Source organism: Tursiops truncatus, chromosome 17 (assembly GCF_011762595.2).
Source record: "Tursiops truncatus isolate mTurTru1 chromosome 17, mTurTru1.mat.Y, whole genome shotgun sequence".
In the NCBI taxonomy this organism is placed as follows: Eukaryota; Metazoa; Chordata; class Mammalia; order Artiodactyla; family Delphinidae; genus Tursiops; species Tursiops truncatus.
The window spans coordinates 75156141-75178335 of NC_047050.1; the positions used below are offsets into that span (position 1 = coordinate 75156141).

The 22195-nt window shown below is 46.6% G+C and overlaps 1 protein-coding gene across 3 annotated transcripts in view; it reads right to left on the reverse strand.

Moving 5' to 3' along the window:
- The window catches only part of TRAPPC9 (trafficking protein particle complex subunit 9), a 499958-nt gene that overhangs the window by 338018 nt on the left and 139745 nt on the right, over positions 1–22195 (reverse strand). For all 3 annotated transcript variants that reach the window (XM_033843254.2, XM_033843252.2, XM_033843253.2), the window contains one exon: positions 17253–17405. In XM_033843254.2, coding sequence (XP_033699145.1) covers positions 17253–17405 — 153 coding nt within the window. The remainder of the gene's footprint in view (positions 1–17252; positions 17406–22195) is intronic.

Consider the following 22195-nt stretch of genomic DNA (forward strand, 5'->3'; position numbering starts at 1 on the left):
CAACATACACCACATAACCTATGATCCAGCAAAACCACTTCTGGGCACACACCCAACGAAAATGTGGGCTGATGTCCACCAAATACTTGTACAAGAAAGTTTATTATTCATAATAGCCAAAAAGCAGAAACAACCCAAATGTCCATCACGAGTAGATTGGATAAACTGTGGTATTTTCACACGGTGGAATATCCCCCACCAATAAAAAGGAACAAACACATGCAACACACAACAACGTGCATGAATCTCAGGTATAATGCTGAGTGGGAAAAAAGACACACAGGACTTCTGATCTCCAGAACTGTAAGAGAATACATTTGTGCTGTTTAAAGCAAAAAAAAAAAAAAAAAAAAGACACAAAAGAGCATATACTGTATTTATTTCCTCTATATGAAAGACAAGAACAGGCAAAACTAATCTATGATGATCAATGTCATAATTACTTACCTTGATGCAGGGTCATCAAAAGTGAGAGGACAGGAGAGGACTGGTGGGGTGCTGGAAAAATCACCCCCATCTGGGTCTGGGTGGTGGGTGCAAGGGTGAATATGAATATACAAAGAAATTCGGAGGCGGAGTCAAGACAGCAGTGCAGGAAGATGCGGAGATAGCGTCTCCCCACAACTAGGGCACCTGTCGGGCACTGGTAGGGGACTGTGACGCCCAAGGAGACAGGAGGAACCCCAAAGTGAACCGGTAGGATGTAGGGGGACTGGGGGGGGAGGAGAAGTGGAGGCCAGACAGGATCGGCACCCCTGAGCCCAGGGAGATCAGGAGAGGCAGGCGGGAGGGACTCTCCAGGAAGAGCGGGAGAGGAGCGGAGGGTGATTGCCCCGCCCACTCGGGCACGGGGCGCCTGCTGGGCTCCCAGGTGAGGTCCCCTGCCCTCTAAGACCAGGGGTGGGGGGCACGCCTGGACCCCTTCTGTTCCCTGATCCTAAGCCCCACCCCCATAGCCCCCAGGGCCTTTCCAGCCTTGTTAGGAAAGGGTCATCAACAGGGAGAGGACAGAAGAAGAATGGTGGGGTGCTGGAAAAATCACCCCCATCTGGGTCTGGGTGGTGGGTGCAAGGGTGAATATGCATATACAAATAAATTCGGAGGCGGAGTGGAATGGTCCTGAGCATTAGCCCCGCCCACCGCCCAAACATCACCCTTGCTTAGGCCCCGTCCTCCACTGCCAAGGACTCCTGCCCCCCCTACCCCCGCTTTTTTTTTTTCTTTTCCCTCCTCCTCTTTTATACTATTATGGTACTTATGTACCTTCTGGTTGTTGATTCATCTATATTTTTATTTTCTTCCTAACATATCTGTTAGTCTCCTAGTCTAATTTTATTTTTTACTTTGTTATTGTTTTTTGTTTTTTGGTTTTTTTTGCTTTTTTTGCGGCCCCAGGCAGCTTGTGGGATCTTGCTTCACGAACCCAGGGTCAGGCTGAAGCTCCTGCATGTCCGAACCACTGGACCAACAGAGAACCTCAGGCTGCAGGGAATATTCATGGAGTGACGTCGCACGGAATTCCTCATCTCAGCACTAAGACCCTCTTCTACCCACCAAAACCCAGCTCTACCCAATAGCCTACAACTCCAGGGTTGGAAGCCTCAGGCCAAACAACCAGTAAGACAGGAACAGACTCCCACTCATTAAAAAAAAAAGAAAAAGAGAGAGACAGCAAAAAATTCTCTCACAGATGAAGGAGTAAGATAAAAACCTAGAAGTCTAAATAAATGAAGAGGAAATAGGCAATTTACCTGAAAAAGAATTCAGAGTAATTATAGTAAAGATGATCCAGAATCTCGGAAATAGAATGGAGGCACGGATTGAGAAAATACAAGAAATGTTAACAAAGATCTAGAAGAACTAAAGAACAAACAGAGATGAACAACACAATAACTGAAATGAAAAATACACTATAAGGAATCAATAACAGAATAACTGAGGCAGAAGAACGAATAAGTGAGCTGGAAGACAAAATGGTGGAAAGGAGCAGAATAAAGAAAAAAGAATGAAAAGAATTGAGGACAGTCTCAGAGACCTCGGGAACAACATTAAATGCAACAACATTAGAATTATAGGGGTCCCAGAAGAAGAAGAGAAAAAGAAAGGGTCTGAGAAAATATTTGAAGAGACTATACTCGAAAACTTCCCTAACATGGGAAAGGAAATAGTCACCCAAGTCCAGGAAGCACAGAGAGTCCCATACAGGATAAACCCTAGGAAAAACACATCAAGACACATATTAATCAAACTAACAAAAATTAAGTTCAAAGAAAACATATTAAAAGCAGCAAGGGAAAAACAAGAAATAACACACAAAGGAATCCCCATAAGGTTATCAGCTGATTTCTCGGCAGAAACTCTGCAGGCCAGAAGAGAGTGGCAGAATATACTTAAAGTAATGAAAGAGAAAAGCATACAACCAAGATTACTCTACCCAGCAAGGGTCTCATTCAGATTCAGTGAAGTCAAAAGCTTTTCAGACAAGCAAAAGCTAAGAGAATTCAGCACCACCATACCAGCTTTACAACAAATGCTGAAGAAACTTCTCTAAGAGGCAAACACAAGAGAAGAAAAAGACCCACAAAAACAAACCCAAGGGCTTCCCTGGTGGAGCAGTGGTTGGGGGTCCGCCTGCCGATGCAGGGGACGCGGGTTCGTGCCCCGGTCTGGGAGGATCCCGCATGCTGCGGAGCGGCTGGGCCCGTGAGCCATGGCCGCTGGGCCTGCACGTCCGGAGCCTGTGCTCCACAATGGGAGAGGCCACAACAGTGAGAGGCCCACATACCACAAAAAAAAAAAAAAAAAAAAAAAAAAAAAACCCAAAACAATTAAGAAAATGGTAACAGGAACATACATATTGGTAATAACCTTGAATGAAAACGGATTAAATGCCCCAACCAAAAAGACACAGACAGACTGGCTGAATGGATACAAAAACAAGACCCATATATATACTGTCTACAAGAGACCCACTTCAGACCTAGGGACATTTACAGACTGCAAGTGAAGGGATGGAAAAAGATACTGCATGCAAGTGGAAATCAAAAGAAAGCTGGAGTAGCAATCCTCGTATCAGATAAAATAGACTTTAAAATAAACACTGTTACAAGAGATAAGGAGGGATACTACATAATGATCAAAGGATCAATCTAAGAAGAAGATATGACAATTATAAATGTTTATGGACCCAACATAGGAGCACCTCAATACATAAGGTAAATGCTAACAACCATGAAAGGAGAAATCAACAGTTAACACAATAATAGTGGGGACTTTAACACCCCACTTACACCAATGGACAGATTATCCAAACAGAAAATAAATAAGGAAACACCAGCTTTAAATGACACAACAGACCAGATAGATCTAATTGATATTTATAGAACATTCCATCCAAAAGTGGCAGAATACACTTTCTTCTCAAGTGTGCACAGAACATTCTACAGGATAGATCACATCTTAGGTCACAAATCAAGCCTCAGAAAATTTAAGAAAACCGAAATCGTATCAAGCATCTTTTCTGACCACAGCACTATGAGACTGGAAATCAATTACAGGAAAAAAAAAACTGTAGAAAACACAAATACATGGAGGCTAAACAGTGTGCTACTAAATAACCAAGAGATCAATGAAGAAATCAAAGAAGAAATTAAAATATACATAGAAACAAATAACAATGAAAACACAACAACCCAAAACCTATGGCACGCAGCAAAAGCAGTTCTAAGAGGGAAGTTTATAGCAGTACAATCTCACCTCAAGAAACAAGAAAAATCTCAAATAAACAGTCTAGCCCCACACTTAAAACAACTAGAGAAAGAAGAACAAAGAAAACCCAAAGTCAGTAGAAGGAAAGAAATCATAAAGATCAGAGCAGAAATAAATGAAATAGAAATGAAGAGAACAATAGCAAAGATCAATAAAACGAAAAGCTGGTTCTTTGAGAAGATAAACGAAATTGATAAACCCTTAGCCAGACTCATCAAGAAAAAAAGGGAGAGGACACAAATCAATAAAATTAGAAATGAAAAAAGGAGAAATCACAACTGACACTGCGGAAATACAAAAGATTTTAAGAGACTACTACAAAACAACTATATGCCAATATAATGGACAACCATGAAGAAATGGACAAAATTTTGGAAAGGTACAATTTTCCAAGACTGAACCAGGAAGAATTAGAAAACATAAACATACCTACCACAAGCAATGAAATTGAAACCATAATTAAAAATCTTCCAGCAAACAGAAGTCCAGGACCAGATGGCTTCACAGGTGAATTCTACCAAACATTCAGAGAAGAGCTAACACCTATCCTTCTCAAACTCTTCCAAAATATAGCAGAGGGAGGAACACTCCCAAATTCATTCTATGAGGCCACCATCACCCTGATACCAAAACCAGAAAAAGATACCACAAAAAAAGAAAGTTACAGACCAATATCACTGATGAACACAGATGCAAAAATCCTGAACAAAACAGTAGCAAACAGAACCCAAGAGCACATTAAGAGGATCATACACCATGATCAAGTGGGATTTATCCCAGGGATGCAAGGATTCTTCAATATATGCAAATCAATCAATGTGATACACCACATTAACAAATTAAGGAGTAAAAACCTTATGATCATCTCAATAGATGCAGAAAAATCTTTTGACAAAATTCAACACCTATTTATGATAAAAACTCTCCAGAAAATGGGGATAGAGGGAACCTACCTCAACATAATAAAGGCCATATATGACAAACCCACAGCAAGTATCATACTCAATGGTGAAAAACTGAAAGCATTTCCACTAAGATCAGGAAGAAGACAAGGATGTCCACTCTCACCACTCTTAGTCAACATAGTTTTGGAAGTCCCAGCCACAGCAATCAGAGAAGAGAAATAAATAAAAGGAATACAAATTGGAAAAGAATAAGTAAAACTGTACTGTTTGCTGATAACATGATACTATACACAGAAAATCCTAAATATGCCACCAGAAAACTACCAGAGCTAATCAATGAATTTTGTAAGGCTGCAGGATACAAAATTAATGCACAAAAATCTCTGGCATTCCTACACACCAACAGCAAAAAATCAGAAAGAGAAATTAAGGAAACACTCCCATTTACCACTGAAACAAAAAGAATAAAATACCTAGGAATAAACCTGCCTAAGGAGGCAAAAGACCTGTACTTAGAAAACTAAAACAGTAATGAAAGAAATCAAAGATGACATAAAGAGATGGTGAAATACACCATGTTCTTGGATTTGAAGAATCAACATTGTGAAAATGACTCTACTACCCAAAGCAATCTACAGATTCAGTGCAATCCCTATCAAACTACCAATGGCATTTTTCACAGAATTAGAACAAAAAATCTTACAATTTGTATGGAAACAAAGAAGACCCCAAATAGCGAAAGCAATCTTGAGAAAGAAAAACAGAGTTGGAGAAATCAGGCTCCCTGACTTCAACGGTACAGGATAGAAAGCCCAGAGATAAACCCACACACATATGGGAACCTAATTTACGACAAAGGAGGCAAGAACATACAATGGAGAAAAGACAGCCTCTTCAATAAGTGGTGCTGGGAAAACTGGAAGCTGCATGTAAAAGAATGAAATTAGAACACTTCCTAACACCATACACAAAAATAAACTCCAAATGGATTAAAGACTTAAATGTAAGAACAGACACTATAAAACTTTTAGACAAAAACATAGGAAAAACACTCTTTGACATAAACCACAGCAAGATCTTTTTTGACCCACCTCTTAGGGTAACAGAAATAAAAACAAAAAATAAACAAATGGGATTTAATTAAACTTAAAAGCTTTTACACAGCAAAGGAAACCATAAACAAGACAAAAAGACAACCCTCAGAATGGGAGAAACTATTTGCAAATGAAACAACAAAGGATGAATCTCGAAAACATACAAACAGCTCATGGGGCTCAATATCAAAAAACAAAGAAACAATCCAGTTAAAAAGTGGGCAGAAGACCTAAATAGATATTTCACCAAGGAAGACATACAGACGGCCAAGAGGCACATGAAAAGATGCTCAACATCACTAATTATTAGAGAAATGCAAATCAAAACTACCATGCGGTATCACCTTACACCAGTCAGAATGGCCATCGTCAAAAAATCTACAAACAATAAATGCTGGAAAGAGTGTGCTGAAAAGGGAACCCTGCTACACTGTTGGTAGGAATGTAAATTGATACAACCACTATGGAAAACAGTATGGAGGTTACTTAAAAAACTAAAAATAGAACTACCATACGATCCAGCAATCCCACTACTGGGCATATACCCTGAGAAAACTATAATTCAAAAAGAGACATATACCAAAATGTTCACTGCAGCTCTATTTACAATAGCCAGGACATGGAACCAACCTAAATGTCCACTGACAGATGAATGGATAAAGAAGATGTGGCACATATATACAGTGGAATATTAGTCAGCCATAAAAAGAAAGAAAATTGAATTATTTATAGTGAGGTGGATGGACCTAGAGTCTGTCATACAGAGTGAAGTAAGTCTAAAAGAGAAAAACAAATACCGTTCGCTAACACATATATATGGAATCTAAAGAAAAAAAATGGTACTGATAAACCTAGTTGCAGGGCAGGAATAAAGAGGTAGACATAGAAAATGGACTTAAGAACATGGGTTGGGAGGGCGAGGCTGGGGCAAAGTGAGAGTAGCATCAACATATATACGCTACCGAATGTAAAATAGTTGGCTGGTGGGAAGCAGCAGCACAGCACAGGGAGACCAGCTCGGTGCTTTGCAATGACCCAGAGGGGTGGGGTAGGAGGAGGGGAGGGAGGCTCAAGAGGGAGGGCATCTGGGGACATGTGTAGGCATATGGCTGATTCACTTTGGTGTACAACAGAAACTAACACAGTATTGTGAAGCAATTATACTCCAATAAAGATCTGTTAAATAAATAAAAATAAATTCACCAAGCTGTACATGACTGTGCTCATGACTGCATGTAAGTTATACTTCCATTGAAAAGGACTCAAAAATACCATTTATAATAAACATACCTAAGAATAACTCTAGAAGAATACTATAAGACCATCACAGAAAAATTAGAAAATGTTATTGAAAGACATGAAAGAAGACAAATATATGAAGAGGCAATATTCATAGTTATGAATACTAAGTCTCATGAAAGTATCCATCTTCTCCCAAATTGACCCACAGGTTCAATGCAGTCCCAGTCGATATTCTAACAGGCTACCATGAGGAACATGACAAACTGATTCTAAAATTTAAGACCAAAGGACAGAAAATATCCAAACAGCTCCTGAACAGTCATCTAAAGGGTGATGCAATATCCCACCAGATTGCAAAGCTTCTCAGAGGAAACAGAAAATAAGCAGCCATTGTGTCTGCCTGAAGAAGGCCAGGAGATTCAGAGAATACGTTTTTTAGGGAGAAAAACAGTCTATGTCAGTGGTTCCCACACTCCAATGCTTATAGGAATCACTTGGGACACTTTAGGACACCCTGACACCCAGGTCACACCCCATGCCTATGAAATCACAAGGTCTAGGGTGGAAGCCAGGCAGCGCTTTTAAAGATCCCCAGCTGATGCCAATGTGCAGCAGAGTTTGAATCTATCGGCCTACACTCAAAGGCAAGAGGCCTAAGAGGGCGTATGGCAAGTCAGAAATACAAGTCATTCAGTATTTCTGGAATACAAACCAAATGAGGGAGAAGAGACAGGTGGGCAAGCAGGCCACACAGGCGGGCCAGGGCAAGACCACAAAAGCCAGACTTGAGGCTTTATCTGAGGGCGATGGAAAGCCCTTGGAAGGTGCACGGCAGAAGAAGGACATAACAGATTCTGCTCTGGAGAGAGGCCTGCAGGGAAAATATGGAAGATGGCGAAGAGGGCGCAAAATGAGCTGCTGGGAGACCAGTCAGAAGGCTCCCAGCATATGGTCCGGATGAGAAATGATCAGGGCTTTAAGCCGAGCAGTGATGGTGGATGTGTAGAGACTTAGAAAACAAAATTGATAAGACTTGGTGCAATCGCGAGCATGAGCTCGAAGTATACCAGCCTGCGGCGATCCACAGAAATCACCCCTTTCTCTCTGCAGCGGGAAAACCTTCTTAAATCACCTCAACTGAACACCTACCTAATTTGCTTCCCAGTGAGTCACCACCAGCTTGACTGGAAAGGCAGTGATGCGACCAGTGAGATCAATGATCCAGAAGACCTCAGCCCTGGTTGCCTGCAATAGGATCACCTGTTGCTGATGAATGACAAACACCTGGATTTTCATTCGCTCCTGGTGGCTTAGCAAGTTATTTTCCAACCTGAATTTAAATCAGAGCTGAGTCAACCATCCCACCTGCAGACTAACAGGGACCACGGGATCAGCGCCCCTCCACAGGTTATTAGATGGCCGGGCAAGAACTCAGCTTTCTGTCTCACTCAGATATGCTCCCGAGAGCCCCAGGAAGCAGAAGCAGCCTGACCTTTCCCTCAGCTGAGCCACCGTGCTGTGAAATTACAGTCTGTGAGTCAGAAGGCTGGTGGGTGATGCAGGCTAAATATAACGATGGGCAGGCTGGCAGGTGCACCATTAACCTTTCCTTCAGAACAAAAGCAGATAACCCACTGCACACAAGAGCAGTGCGCAGTCTGACAAACGGCCAACACAGTCCAAAAGTGACTGATTTAAAATAAAGGATGTGGGCTTCTGATCACCGCTTAGAAATGCTGAGATTTGAGAAAAGCACTGCTTCCATCCTTAAGAAAAAAGCTGAATAAACTGGAAATTAACTTTTCCTGAACTGATCAGAGAAGTGAAGTCACAGGGGAAACTAACCTGAAATCTGTGGACAGGCACCTACAGGGAGAAGTAGGACCCCAGCACACGTGCCTATGTGGGTTCTGAAAGCCAGGCAAAAGGTTCAGCTAGACGCTGTTAATGAACTGCTAAACGTCTGGCACCGGCTATGAGAGCAGGAAGTCTCCCTGGGGGCTGCTGTCCGCGCCACGCAGGCTTCTCCCCCAGGAAAAGGATCCTGAGGGCTCCTCTTGGGGCCGCTTGGGAGGGGACCAGAGCCACTGCCCCACACCAGCCCCTCCCCTCTCCCTATGGGGTCCAAGCCTTCTTCATCTGCAGGGGAAGAGCACAGACTGCAGCACGAGGACAGGGATGGAAGCCCCCCACAGCTGGGGGAGGGGAACGGCGGCCACCAAGCAAACCTCCCCCCAGCTTCACCTGCCGCTTTTTCCCCAGAACCGAGAGCCTTCGGAGCACACGGTCGGATCCGCGGACCAGGAGTACAGAGAAGAGGTCTGGCCAGGGGGTGGGGTGCGGGAGACAGTCACTGACTCCATGTGGAAGATGAGAAAGTTGTAAGAGAGCGAACTTAGAAGGAAAGAAGACGAGGATCTCGGCTGGAGCCCTGAGCAATTCCACTCTGTAATGGTCAAGAGGGAAAGGAGGAAGCAGCAAATGGAACTGACCAAGAGCTGCCATGAGGAAGAAGGAAAAGCAAGGTGAGGAGGGAGGAGCCGCCTCCAGGCTGGGAGCTGGAATTAAAAGACAAAGATGGGGACTTCCCTGGCGGTCCAGTGGTTAAGACTCCGCACTTCCAGTGCAGGGCGTCTAGGTTCAATCCCCGGCTGGGGAACTAAAATCCCACCTGCCACACAGCGCGGCCAAAAAAAAGAAAAAAGACAAAGATGTCCCTGGCCCTGCCCTCAGGATGGGGGTGCTATAGTGAGAAAGACCAAAAATGCAGACAGTTTCAGCAGCTAGGAGCTGGTACAGCCGAGGGGAACCACAGAGCTGGGGGTACAGAGCCCAAACTCAGAGGTCACCATCCAGCCACTTCTCAGGGTTAGGGAGAGAACCTCAGCACCTCCATCACATGCCCAAACACGGGGGCCACTCAGTACAGCTTCGTCTCCTTCCAGCCTCCATACTCTGTAGCCTCAGAAAAAAACCCAAGTTTCAAGAAAATCTTCTTTAAAATCACATGTTTATGAAAGCCTCAGGCATGTAGGAATTATAAAGAAAAAGAGAAATCTTCTGACATTAAGATTCCAAGCACCTTTGTCTTTGGTTTCTGGGTAATTCAGGATGAGTCACTGTTCCTTAAAAAGTAAGACGGAGTTTCCCAAAAATTAGTATTTCCTTTTGAAGAGAGCGGCAGACCGGGGCAAAGACACTCAGCGATGCGCTGGTTTCAGGCACAGTCATCGGGGAGAGAGACAAGGTAGGAAAGGGAACACAGAAGATTCCACAGCGACGACTCTCACATAAAACCAATCCCAGGCCACAATGATAAGCCGAAGCGTCTCTTATCATCAAATTATGAAGAAGTAAAACATAACGAAATGCCAATTGTAAACATGGCTTTTTTTAACCCAAATCTCCAACTCTGGACAAAGAAACTGAAATGATTCGAACTTCCCACAGGCAGAGTTTGTCTTTAGCTTAACAAACAAGAGACATTTCAGGCAAGAAGCATTTCCGTGGGGAGCAGAACAAATTCCAATAGCTCACCAAATGCTGGACCAGCTCCTAAATCCTGTGCTACAAACACCGGAGGCCTCCAGCGACAGCTGCGGGGAAGAGCGGGAAGGACGCCCTCCAGGTAGAGACGCAGCGGCCGGTCTTCTGAATCCCTTCCTCTCCTGCCCACCTGGCTCTCTCTTGCTCAAGACCTGCGTGCCTCACCCTTGAACCCTCACACCTGTCACCTATCGCACCAGGTGAATCTCGGGCTACCCCTCCAATCTGCCTACCCACCTTCTCCCAACATTCTCCATCACATCAACCTTTTTTCAAAAATCTTTCAGGGACTCTCCAGTATCTTCCAATGAAGTCTGAGTTACTCCCCTGGAGTTTCAGGCCTTCCACAGCTGCCTGAACCTACGATTCTAACCAGGCTGCCCTCCTTCTCCTGAATACCCAACCCCACCGCCTCCATCCCTGCCCACTGCGTTCAGCTCACGCCGCAGCCAGGCGCTGTTCGAGGACCCCGCAGCCAGCAGCCAGCACCTGGCTGTCCCCACCCAGACGGCTCTCCCCTCCCTGAACTCAGGGTCAGGACCACTCAATCTGTCTTCACAACATTCCTTTCATCCCCTCAATTCCATAAATATTTACTAGGATCTTCTCTGAGCCAGGCCCTGTGCTGGGTATTGGGAGTAGAGAGACGTGACGTGAAACTGTGACAGCATTCAGAGGTGTCGAGGGGACACACGGGCCATGAGCGAGCACGAGGGAGGGGCCGTGAGGAAGTGATAAAGAGAGGAAGTGATAAGGTGGGGATCGGCAGGCCACGAAGGATGGACAGACACTGCCAGCGGAGAGCAACAGTGTCGCAGGCCCAAAACACTGTTTCAGAATGGCTGTGAGAGGTGGCAGCGTCCCACAGCTAGAAACCATCCCCACCATCCATCTCCAGGGCTTCATCCCTTTTATTCTCTTGTCATTTACTCGTTGAAGAAACCACGTTGTTTGCAGAGTTAACCGCAGTCTGAAATGGAGTAGCTTCACGGGTTTCTCTGTCGGCAGGATTCCTGTGAGCTGGCAATGAGAGCTGGAGTGTTGATCAGACTCAGATGTGATGCGGGGCAACACTAACTCACGGGAGGTGTGTGTTCTCCCGTCAGGAAGGACATAATGCCTGCCTGTCTCTTGTTTTGCTGGGTAGATGCTCATGGTCTCAACCCATAATCTATTAGGAGCTGCAAAGTGGAGGGTTTCTAATTCTATCGTCCCTTCTCAAGCGTTAGCAGGCATACTTCCATAAAGAGAAGCTGTCCTCACCAGCTCTTAGGTTGTCCAACCGCACATCTACATGGAAGGCAGAATGCTCACTACCTATCATCTTTAAAATAATGAATTGGTTCCCCATCACTCGCCAAAGGTTGGCAATTCTTTCTAACGGCACTAAGCACCCAAGGCTGAAACGCAGGTATCGCCCCTGCTGGTGCTCAGACCGCCAGCGGCAGCCTCTTCACGTTGGGTCCTCCTAACACAGCTTTAGTAAATCCACTCTGACAGCTTCCCTGCTGTAGGTTTCACAGGATGTTCCCAGATCACCTCACTACAGACAGTTCCTGCTCCAGACCTGCAAGTGGCCACTTCTCCAAAAAGCCCTGGTTTCTTTCAACACCATGATGTGGGCGCTAGGAATGCTCACTGCTGCTGGGTTTCCAGGCCTTGGAGTAGATAGATCTTTAAATATCCCATAATTTCTTACTGATATCTTTTATTTAAATTCCAAACTACAAGGTTTTTACTTCATCTCTATCATCTTACATCAGTTATCTCTTCCAAATGAGAACCCTCGTTCAGGACCAGATTCAGATGCTAGAATTAGATTATCACAGAATTGATCATTTACTTAATTCCACATTCACACACAGTTTCAGCATACCAACACTATCTCTGCCACAACAATCACTGAAAACAGTTTAAAATCGCTTTTGCAGAGAGTGGCATCATCATCGTGGCAGAATAAGAGTTTTCTGCCATCTTCTCCCCCAAAGAACGCCAATTTGGACCATCACCCACACACGAGAGGGCCTCGGTGGAGGTCCAGGGGTCCAACAGAGAAGGCCCAGCACACAAAACTCTGAGACTGGACGCACTGAAGAGGGTCGGGGACACCGCCTGACTCTACCCACGTCACCCTCCCCGAAGGCGGCAGCTCAGTGCCCAGAGAGACAGAGTCAGCCCAGGGCTCCTCCCAGGGGGCGGTGCACGTGGGAGCGAGGACCGTACTTCCTCAGCTGTGCGGGACGAGTACCGAGACACCCGATTCTCTCTTGCCCCAGCCAGGATCCTGAGGTCCCAAAAATGTCTTCAGGGTCTTTTTTTAATCCGGGATACGATTAAGGATTGCACATAGCATTTGATTGTTAGCTCTCTTCCATGTCCTCTAATCCAGAATAGTCCTCCCACCTGTCTTTACAAAATGGAATCATCTACTTTATAGAGTTGTTGGGAAGGTTAAATAGAAATAATGCAAATAAAGTCACTGGTCCAGACCTGATATGCAGCATCTGACAATGCTCAACAAATATTAATTCTCTTCCATCTGTCTACAGCCCACACTGGATCCAGTGTCCTGCTTTGCATGACAGCTACATTTATTTCTGTAAGGTTTTTAAATGGCATCTGGTTTCAGTAACCATAGTTAATGTGAGTCCCTGCCTAAAAAGCCAATCGGGTCCACAGGGGTCCCCGGCTGGAGGTTCTGAAACTGTCAGACCAAGTGCCACCCGTGGGGCATCTCCCAGTTGCAAGAGGCCACAAATGAGCCTCTGCCACTGAGTGTACAGCTGTCTCCAAATAAGGGCTAAACCACAGGCTCCAGGTTGCTCAGACTGAACTACACGGAGCAATGCATTCATTATCCACCGACCAGACTCTGCAGAAGTCCTTTGTGGGCCTTGGTGTCCAACTTTTTCTTTCCTCTACAGAGCTTGCCCGGGTGTGGACATTAAGATTCTGTGTCTCAATCTCTACGATTTGCTACGTAAATGACCAGCCGGAGTGTCTATTAACCATATCAATAGAGAGGGTGTCTCACTTAGAATACTGTATTTGCCAGACCACTAGATACATTAATGCAAATTTATGTAAAAGTCTATTACTTTAACACACTATAAAAAAGTATATTCTGGGACTTCCCTGGCAGTCCAGTGGTTAGAACTTCGCCTTCCAATGCAGGCGGGTTCGATCCCTGGACCCCTGGTTGGGGAGCTAGGATCTCACATGCCTCGTGGCCAAAGAGCCGAAACATAGAACAAAAGCAATATTGTAACAAATTGAGTAAAGACTTTAAAAAATGGCCCACATCAAAAACAAAAACAAAAACTCTAAAAAAAAAAGTATATTCTGATTCTGTTCTACTATAAATGCCATAAACTATGACACTGTATTACGAAAATAAAAACACATGTATCAGTACAAAAATAAATGAAGAGGGCATCTAATTTTTATTTATTTATTTATTTTATTTTTGGCTGCATTGGGTCTTCGTTGCTGCAGGCAGGCTTTCTCTAGTTGCAGCGAGCGGGGGCTACTTTTTGTTGCGGTGCGTGGGCTTCTCATTGCGGTGGCTCCTCCTGTTGTGGAGCATGGGGTCTAGGTGCGCGGGCTTCCGTAGTTGCGGCTCACAGGCTCTAGAGCGCAGGCTCAGTAGCTGTGGCGCATGGGCTTAGTTGCTCTGCGGCATGTGGGATCTTCCTGAACCACGGCTCGTATCCGTGTCCCTTAATTGGCAGGCAGATTCTTAACCACTGCACCACCAGGGAAGCCCAAGAGGGCATCTAATTAATTATAACCATGCTCTACTGCACACCTGTGCTATATCTAACTGACAGGAACCTAGGCCAGCCTTACATTTACAAACCACTTGGTAAACCTACTTCGAGCTCTCTTTGGTTTTATTTTAAAAGAGAGAAGAAGGTATTTTCAGACTATAAATCCCAAGTTGCAATTTTACTTTCAGCACAGAGGGCAGAGACAACCCTCCAGAGCTCTGTAACTAAAGGCAGAAACATAACAAAGTGTGTCCACGTTGCACACATAGACTCAAGGAGCCACCAAAACAAAAGCAGCTTCAGCCTCCACCGGGAGGCCTTCCATCTTCTCCCTCTCAGGAGCAGCCTGCCCCAAACATCAGCAGCACAAGTAACGATCAGCTTTCCTTCACGTCTCACGTCCAGATGGTCTCAGCTAGGCATCCACTTGCCCAGACATACCCCCGGGATAACAACTCATCAAGCATTCCCTGGACAGGTGTCAGGCACCACTGACTCTGCTCAACTCCCTTCCTGGGAAAAAGAAAAGTCAGAAACTCTGTCTGTAACCCTCTGTCTACTTATAGAAAGATGCAGTCCAGTGGTACAAAGCCATTTAGAGACAGAAAAGAATATCCATTTCATCTGATACTTTTTGAGTTCTGGTATAATGTTAAATCCACGTGATATTTTCCATTTCTAGTGTGTCCAACAGTAAACTTATTTTCCTACTTGCCTTAATAATATAAAAGAAAAATTTAATGGTTATTTAAACACTCCAGAGAGTACAGGAGAAGAAATTTCATGGAGCGTGCTATGGACTTAGAGTAGGTATCCCCCCAGAATCCCTGTGTTGAAGCCCTAACCCCAATGTGACAGCACTAGGAGGTGGGGCCTTTGGGAGGTCATTAGGGTCAGACGAGGTCAGGAGGGAGGAGCCGCCACACCGAGGGGGGAGGGGAAGAGGAGCTCATCCACTCCCCTCCCTCCAGGTACACCGTCTAGGTAATGTGAATACAGGACCTCCTGAGTAAGACAGATGAGGTCCTTCTCCCTGTGAAACTTCTAAGGTAAAGGACGGAGGCAGCAGGACAGGAAAAACCAAACAAGACACTTCCAGGGAACAGGAGCTGTCCATAATGTGGGGGGACCCGACAAGAATGACAGTGGGCAGGGCGTGCTGGCCCAGCCGACGCGGTCCGGGTAGCCTCTCCACCAGGGAGACAACTGAAATGAGATCTGAATAATCAGGTCTGCGTCCACACGTATGTCCATCTAGTCTCTGGAGGTGAATCCCACTGCATCACTGGCCAGAGATCTCCGGGCCTCGGTACCTGCTGCTCCTTGAAAGACCTGTGGAGCACAGGCTTTTTTCTTCTTCTAGGATACTCCCCAGTTCAGGCCCAAGTCACACACCAGCTCTGGGAGGCCCTCCCTGCAGGACCCTACTGACAAAGTGAGCTGCATCTCAGTTACACCCGAGTCTCAGGGTGTTCCAATCACATATTTATTTTTCTGGCTGACCCTCTGGGCAACAACAGGCCACAGAGTAGTTACCAGGACAGACTCTGGAGTCAGGCTGCCTGGCTTCACAACCCAGCTTTGCCACTTCCTAGCTGTGTGACCTTGGAAAAACTGCACAACCTCTCTATGCCTTACTGTCCCTATTTGTAAAACAGAGCTATTAATAACACCTATTTCATAGGGCTGCTGTGAGGGTTCAGCAAGTTGATCTATGCACACCTCTTAAATGTTAGCTGCTGTTATTACTACTGCCCAGGGGACAGACCTTGACTCACTCATCTCTGTTTTCCAAGAGCCCGGTCAAGTGCTTGTCTCTAATAAGAGGTGGTTAAATGTCTTGTAATGTCATAAATCTGTGATGGGGGTGGGGGGGGGATATAACTAACACTTGTTGACCCCTTACCATGTTCCAGGTGAAGGGCAAATCCTCACAACAACTGTAGAAATGGGTATTACTGTCATCTTATCAGATTAAGGCACAAAGAAGTCAAAGTCACATAGTTGCTAAGTTCTAGTAACAGAATCCGTTGACCATCTCCAATAACACCCTTTGACTGAATGTGGCCCCCCAAATTCATATGGTGAAGCCCTAACCTCCACTGTGACTATAATTGAAGACAGGGCCCGTGAGGAGGTAACAAAAGTTAAATGAGGCCACAGGGTGGGGCCTTAGTCTGATAAAACTGGCGTCCTTCTAAGAAGGGGAAGAGACACCAGGCTCGCTCTGCCGCGTGAGGACACAGTGAGAAGGCAGCTGTGTGCAAGCCAGGAAAGGGCCCTCACCAGAACCTGGCCATGCTGGCACCTTGATCTCAGACTTCCAGCCTCCACAACTATGAGAAAAGAAGTTTGTAATTGTAGCCATACTGTCTGTGGTATTCTCTTGTGGCAGCCTGAGCTAACTAACACACCCCACGATGACTCCCAATGAAAGTATGAATGCATGCTGTATCATCGGACATAATTAATCTATGGAATCTTACCCCTAATCAGCTAGTCCTAATGTTATAACAAAAATAAATTCTCATTTTTCTCCACACTCCATTTCCTTATAGAAATCATTAGACTTTGAAGGAGAACTTCATAATCACAGCTAATTAGATGTCTAAGGGATCACAGCAGTTATGCTTGAAGAAAAATGCAGTAATTCCTACATTCCACTAATTTAGGATGACCTCCTGGCAAATGAGCACAAAATAGTAAAGAGTGTGAATTAAGAAATCGTTCAACTGAAAAGTACTTTTATCACTTTCCCTGTGCACAGTAACTCACTCATTAAGTACGTGCCCAGGAGAAGTCTCAAGCCGCTAGAGCTAATGAACGACAAGCACGTTACCGAGAGAGCAGCGGGGCTCGAGGCAAGGTGATCGCTACCATGTGACTGGGGACCGCGACGTGCTGATCAAAACTGGGGAGGAACTTACCGTCACTGAGGTCTTGGAGGAGATTCTCTTGGCAAGAGAAATCCAGCTTCACTTTGATGCTGACGGTGAAAGTGGCCACCTTTCCAGGTTGCAAGGGAAACTGGGCAAGGGTTTCTTCTAGTTTCCAGCTCAGGAAGTCACCATATAATTTTTCTACAATGACAGTAATAAAGGTGATAATGAGGATGCAACTGAGGCAGCAGGAGACTTAACTATCCCGGGAGAAAATTCGGATGCACCTTCAGAAGCAAAGAAAGATGCAAACCATTTAAAATGTGATGGATCTGGGCTTCTCTGATGGTGCGGTGGTTGAGAGTCCGCCTGCCGGTGCAGGGGACACGGGTTCATGCCCCGGTCCAGGAGGATCCTACATGCCACGGAGCGGCTGGGCCCGTGAGCCATGGCCGCTGAGCCTGTGCTCCGCAACGGGAGAGGCCCGCATACCGCAAAAAAAAAAAAAGAAAAAAAAGTGATGGATCAAAGTACCAGAGAATTCCAGAATCACAGCTGTTCCAAGGCCTGTTTCTATGAGCACTGCCCCCATGAAGCAGCTTTCTCTCCCCAACAAGAGCCGTGCACTCTTGTTCTCATGAACAGAGTCAGAGCTCAACCAGTACTTTCTATGTTCTATCGCCTTAAAGAGAAACAGATCCACGTTTAGTGGGAGAGAGACACTCTTCAGGAAACAGGAACACCAAATCAGAAAGGGCCTTTTGGGGGGCAGGGGGGCATCCTTAGCTCTGCGGAGTCAGACGGCCTTGGGTTTGACGCCTTTTTGACTCTGACCACCTAGAGCTGGATGGGGAGTGATGACTCGTCCATGTCAACATTTCTTTGTGTATGAAGTAGGGGTGACAACTCCTACATCACACGGCTGTTTTACAGATTAAACTGAGTGGTGTCTGTAAAGCACTGTATACACTAAAGCTGAAATGTGCTGAGAGGAGGAAGGAGCCCAGGAAGGAGATGGGGTGGGGGTGGGGGGCACCGGTTGTGTCAAATGGAAGCAGCTATGGCACCTGTGTGGCTCCCCCTCCTGCCAGACGATCCCTGCTTCATTACAGACCGGGAGGAACGGGTGTTTAAGGCCTAGGATCAAGTCCAATATTACCACTGCCTTGACATGTGGTGAAACCAGGAAGGCCTGGAACAACCTCACTGCAAGTTCTCCTCCTGACTCTGCTCCCGGGGATACGGTCCCCTGACAAACAACCCTCCTATCCTGGGGACCAGACGAAGCTCCCGCTTAGCCCTGAGGGCGGGTTTCAGTTCCCTGCCAGCCAAGCACAGCCCCCTGTGGGAACCAGGGGACACCCCACCTTGTTGACAATACAAAGCCTGCCTCCCTGCAGCCTCTGGTTTCCCTCTGTTCCCTGCATGGCGGGCTGTGATCCCATCCATCCAGCATCCGGCACTACGTGTGTGTCCATCCTCCTGGCCCTGGGGCGGGAATCCCTCCACACCAGCGAGGTGAACGGGAGGCCTTCCCGCTGTACTTCTCAGTCCCCTAATCCGCCTCGCTAATCCCCCCTCCTGCTGTCCCTCAGTCCCAGACAGGGGAGCAACCTGCTGCTGTTCCCGCCTCTGGGTTACCTTACCACCTCCCTTTAAACAAACCGACTCTCTGTGCTCAATCCCCTCCGTCGGAACAAGGCCACGGACACCTAGAGAGAGTAACTTGCCCATGGTCCAAAACTAGGGAAAAGTGCCAGAGTTCTAGATCCAAATGATTCTAGAGCCATGACATTCACTTCCTGCATGAAGGCCCATCAAGGTGGGGTTAGAAAATAAAGTCACCCTCTTGGGACCCAGAAATCAACATTGCAAGAGTCCAGTGGAAGACAGGGAGCTTGATCGAGGTCCATATTGAAGAAGAAAGACCTGTGAGGTTTGCTAACTGCAAGAACACGAGGCCAAACTGTGCTACAAACGCAAAGTAAGTTCATGTCTTCCTGTCCAGGGTGTGCTCCCTCCAGAACTGGCTGAGTCCCACTCAGAACACGTCTAATAGAGCACACTTACACTTATCCTCAGGGTATCCTTAAATAGGAACAGATCAGGGGAGGCGTCCTTGAGAGGTGTTTAGAAACCACATCACATTCATTTATTTACTTAGTTATTCATTGAACACCAGACACTTTCCACATGTGAGTTATCTCACTTAATCCTCACAATAACCCAGCGGAGTTGTGGTCATTTATTCCCCTTGGAAACCAAGGAAGTGCACGTCCTTGCTGGAGGTCATCCAGCTGGGAAGTAGAGGACCTGGCATACAATAGGTGCTCAATTAAGTGTCCGGTGCAGAGCGGCATCACCAATTCCACTAGTTTACAGGGTGTTCAGATTTTTTAGTAGACTGATATTACTACATTATTTCAGAATGATCTAAACACAGAGGGGCAGCTGGGAAAAGGGTGATGGGACTGTTGAGAGTGCTGGTTCCTGGGAGGTAAGATTTCAGGACAACGTGAACGATTAATCACTGCAGGCCAGGACACTTGGGCACCTGACAGCAAGCACAGATCCAGGGAAAACCTCCGGGAGAGACTGCTAATCAGACCAGACCTGAAGATGAGGAGAGGCCAGGCAGGTTAAAGAGCAGTGGGACCCGTGGGGTTGCCTCTGGACTTGGCGTGTATGTGTCTACACACCCTCCTGTGCATGTGACGCATTTAATGGACATTACACTCAAAACTCCTCACATACACGCTCTTATCACCCTCCTCCTATAGAATGAATACTGTACGGAACACACAGATTCTAGATGTTTGCTGGCGATGATTTTGAGTATGTGGCAGGAGCCTCGTCTGATTAAGTTTTACAAACTGACCTGACCTCTAGTCCTGCTGGATATGTTACTCTCTGGGTATTTTGCCAGCATCCGACTCCACAACGGAAGTTACTGCCTTCCCTCCCAAAGCACTAATGGTACCAAAATCCTCTCGATGACCCAGTAACTCACATTCTATAAGTATGTGTGAACCAGGTTAATACATTCTTTGTCTTTATTTTTCAATCCCACAGACTAACTTGGGATAGAAGGGTATATGACATACCAGGCGACATGAAGCCAGGGCAGAAAACCGTTCGGGCCCTGCTTGCTGGAAGCCCCAGGACTATAGCAGTGCGTGCTAACTTCTTTAAACAGCCTCTCCATCTGCCACAGCAGCTCTGGCCAACCTTTCTATGAAATGGCAATACCGGCCAAGATACTGAGGCCCCGCAAAGGCCCCCCCCCAAAGCTTCTATTGGGCCACTTCTGAAACCCAGGCGCCAAGACCCGGGCTCTCATTCAGTTCTGTTCCCATGGACGGGCAGAAACTAGGTGAGGGCTCTCAGCGCATCTCCTGCTGCACCATCATACGTGGGTCCTGACAGGACTGAAATGCCTTGGGAAGAACAGTCCGGGTTCACCCCTGCCTTTCCTCCTCCCCTTCCCCACGTTCACCCGCTGTGCCCCTACTACCACCCACACGTGCTGCCTCTTCTGCCAGGAGTGCCTGGCCCACCAGCCCCATGCGACGCTGCCACCTCCTCCCAGCTCTCCTCTGCTTCTGTCCTCACCCAAACGTGCAGGCGGGGTGTGGCATGAACGCTGCAGGAGACATTGAAGAAACTGAGTCTTTTTTCCCCAAGACACTTGTACACTTTGACCGTGCTAAGAAGGAAAAAAAACGCTTTTTTACGAGATTTATTTTTTAAGTTTTGCCCTGTATTGCCACAAAGTGTTTGTGTGTGTGAGGTTTTTTTAAGAATTACATAAAAATGCCATAACACAAGCAACTCGAAAAAAGACTAGAAAACTTGGCAGGGAGGGTAACTCTTACTGTTAACTCCTTCATGGGCCTTCAGCGGGCTCCTTAGCGAGCCCCTTGGGTCCTGACAGTCAATCAGCTAACAGGTTCCCCTGGGTAGCCAGGGACAGAGGAGCCAGCAAGCTCCCCACTGTCAGAGCTGCCCACGGCCTCCCAGGCTGCTTCTCACCATCTCACCTCTTCTGCTTTCGTTTGCTGTGGGATGAGCAGGGTTTAATGCCAGAACACCCTTGCTCATCTGGGGATCGTTAAATTTCACCATTCCAGGAAAAAGTTGAGAGCAAAGAGAAAGCTAAGATGGCTTCTGAACAGCTCAAGGAGAGATGAACCCAGGAAACGTGGACCCAGGCACCTGCCTGCCTCAGGCGCAGCGGGAGTTTGTGTATTTCAAGTCGGCCCCGCCCACACTGAGTGCTGGCTTCCCAGCCCCACAGACACTCCCCCTGTGCAGCTATCACGAAGCAGAAGCAGCAGCTCATTTCCCCACTTAAAGGGAAGGGAACTTAGCAAGTACCCATCACCCACCATGTGCCAGGCACTGTGCTGGGCACCCCAGAGGCACTACCAGTCCTTGTGGAATCACCAGATGAGAGCAGGGCTGGGCCAGGGGTGCCCAGGCTGCAACGCTAACCCACAAGCACTGAGCGGCCTGCTCAGGGCAGCCACGCAGGGGTCACTAACAGCAAGGGGCTGGGAGCCAAACCCATCCGACTCCAAAACCCATCTCTCAAGTCACCGGCTAAAGAGAGGCCGTGCTACCACCTGCCCTGACAGAGGGAACAGCAGAGCAACAGGAAAGGGTCAAGGGCGGCACGCAAGCCGCGTGGAACCGCGCTGGCTGCTCCCGCTACATGCGCAGGCAAACGGCACAGCTCAAGAAGAGACCTGAAAAATGCCACCCAACCCCCGCCCCCAGCCCCAGAAAAGGCCAGTAGCTAAATAAGGTTCAAAGCCCTGCGTTCAGTAACCCACTGCCTCCAAGCTTAGGGTATACTCAGAAAGGGCGCTAGCTGCACCGCTTATTTCTGTGTTAAGTTCCGTGGCTTAAGAGTGACACATTCAGACAACAGGCAAGTCCACCCATGGGGAACAGCTTATTCACCTTCTGCAGCCAAACCACTAAGGTAT